Source organism: Chaetura pelagica, unplaced genomic scaffold (genome assembly GCF_000747805.2).
Source record: "Chaetura pelagica isolate M959 unplaced genomic scaffold, ChaPel_1.0 scaffold430, whole genome shotgun sequence".
Lineage (NCBI taxonomy): Eukaryota > Metazoa > Chordata > Aves > Apodiformes > Apodidae > Chaetura > Chaetura pelagica.
In genome coordinates, this window is record NW_009952159.1 from 1,391,133 (window position 1) to 1,391,980 (window position 848).

General features: G+C 64.7%; 1 protein-coding gene across 1 annotated transcript in view; it reads left to right on the plus strand.

The window, feature by feature from the left end:
• Window positions 1-848, plus strand: part of ARHGEF17 (Rho guanine nucleotide exchange factor (GEF) 17) — a 47,917-nt gene that overhangs the window by 6,157 nt on the left and 40,912 nt on the right. The window contains exon 2 of the mRNA XM_010007199.1: window positions 15-823. Within this exon, the coding sequence (XP_010005501.1) occupies window positions 15-823 (809 nt within the window). The remainder of the gene's footprint in view (window positions 1-14; window positions 824-848) is intronic.

Consider the following 848-nt stretch of genomic DNA (forward strand, 5'->3'; position numbering starts at 1 on the left):
GTGTCCATGCCAAGCTGCCGCAGGGCACGGCCAAGGCCAAGCCGGACTTTGGGAATGAGATCCAGAACCAGGCGGGGCCGGACGGGGAGCGGGCAAAGCACCGCAAGTCCTTGTCCAACCCCGACATCGCCACCGAGACCCTGACGCTGCTCAGCTTCCTGAAGTCGGACCTCTCGGAGCTGAAGGTGAAGAAGAAAGGGGTGAGGATTGGCCTCGATGCGGGCTCTGATGGCACCCCCAGCCCCTCCCAGGGGGGCTGCGGCCCCGCTCAGCCCCCCAGCCGCTGGGCACCGGGCGAGCGGCCAACGCTGAAGGACCTGACGGCCACTTTGCGTCGCGCCAAGTCCTTCACTTGCTCTGAAAAACTGGGGACGCGGCGGCTTTTCCTGGGGAGCACCATGAAGCAGAGCTCCTCCGAGCTCCTCCTGGCCACCGCCGACGGCCAGGACCCGGTGGCTTCAGGTGAGGGACAGCAGGGGGACGAGGATGCTCTCCCCATGGTCATCCAGGACCAGTACATCCAGGAGGCGAGGCAGGTCTTTGAGAAGATCAGCAGGATGGGTTCCCAGCAGGACTACGGCTTGGTGGCTGAGCAGAAGGACGGCGGAGGTGTGGAGGGTGCTGAGGTGGTGACACCAGCAGGGACAACAGACACGACCCTTTGGGGACAGGTGGAGAGCACGCGGTGTTTGAAGGAAGTGGAGTCGGAGGAGAACCTCGCTCGCAGGAAATCCACGGAGGAGCTGTCGGGTCACGAGTCGAGCGTGATGGACGAGGGCATCGTCACGGAGCCGGAGCCCATGGGGATGCCCTTCCAAGACCTGCACCAAGCCGTGGACACCTGGACG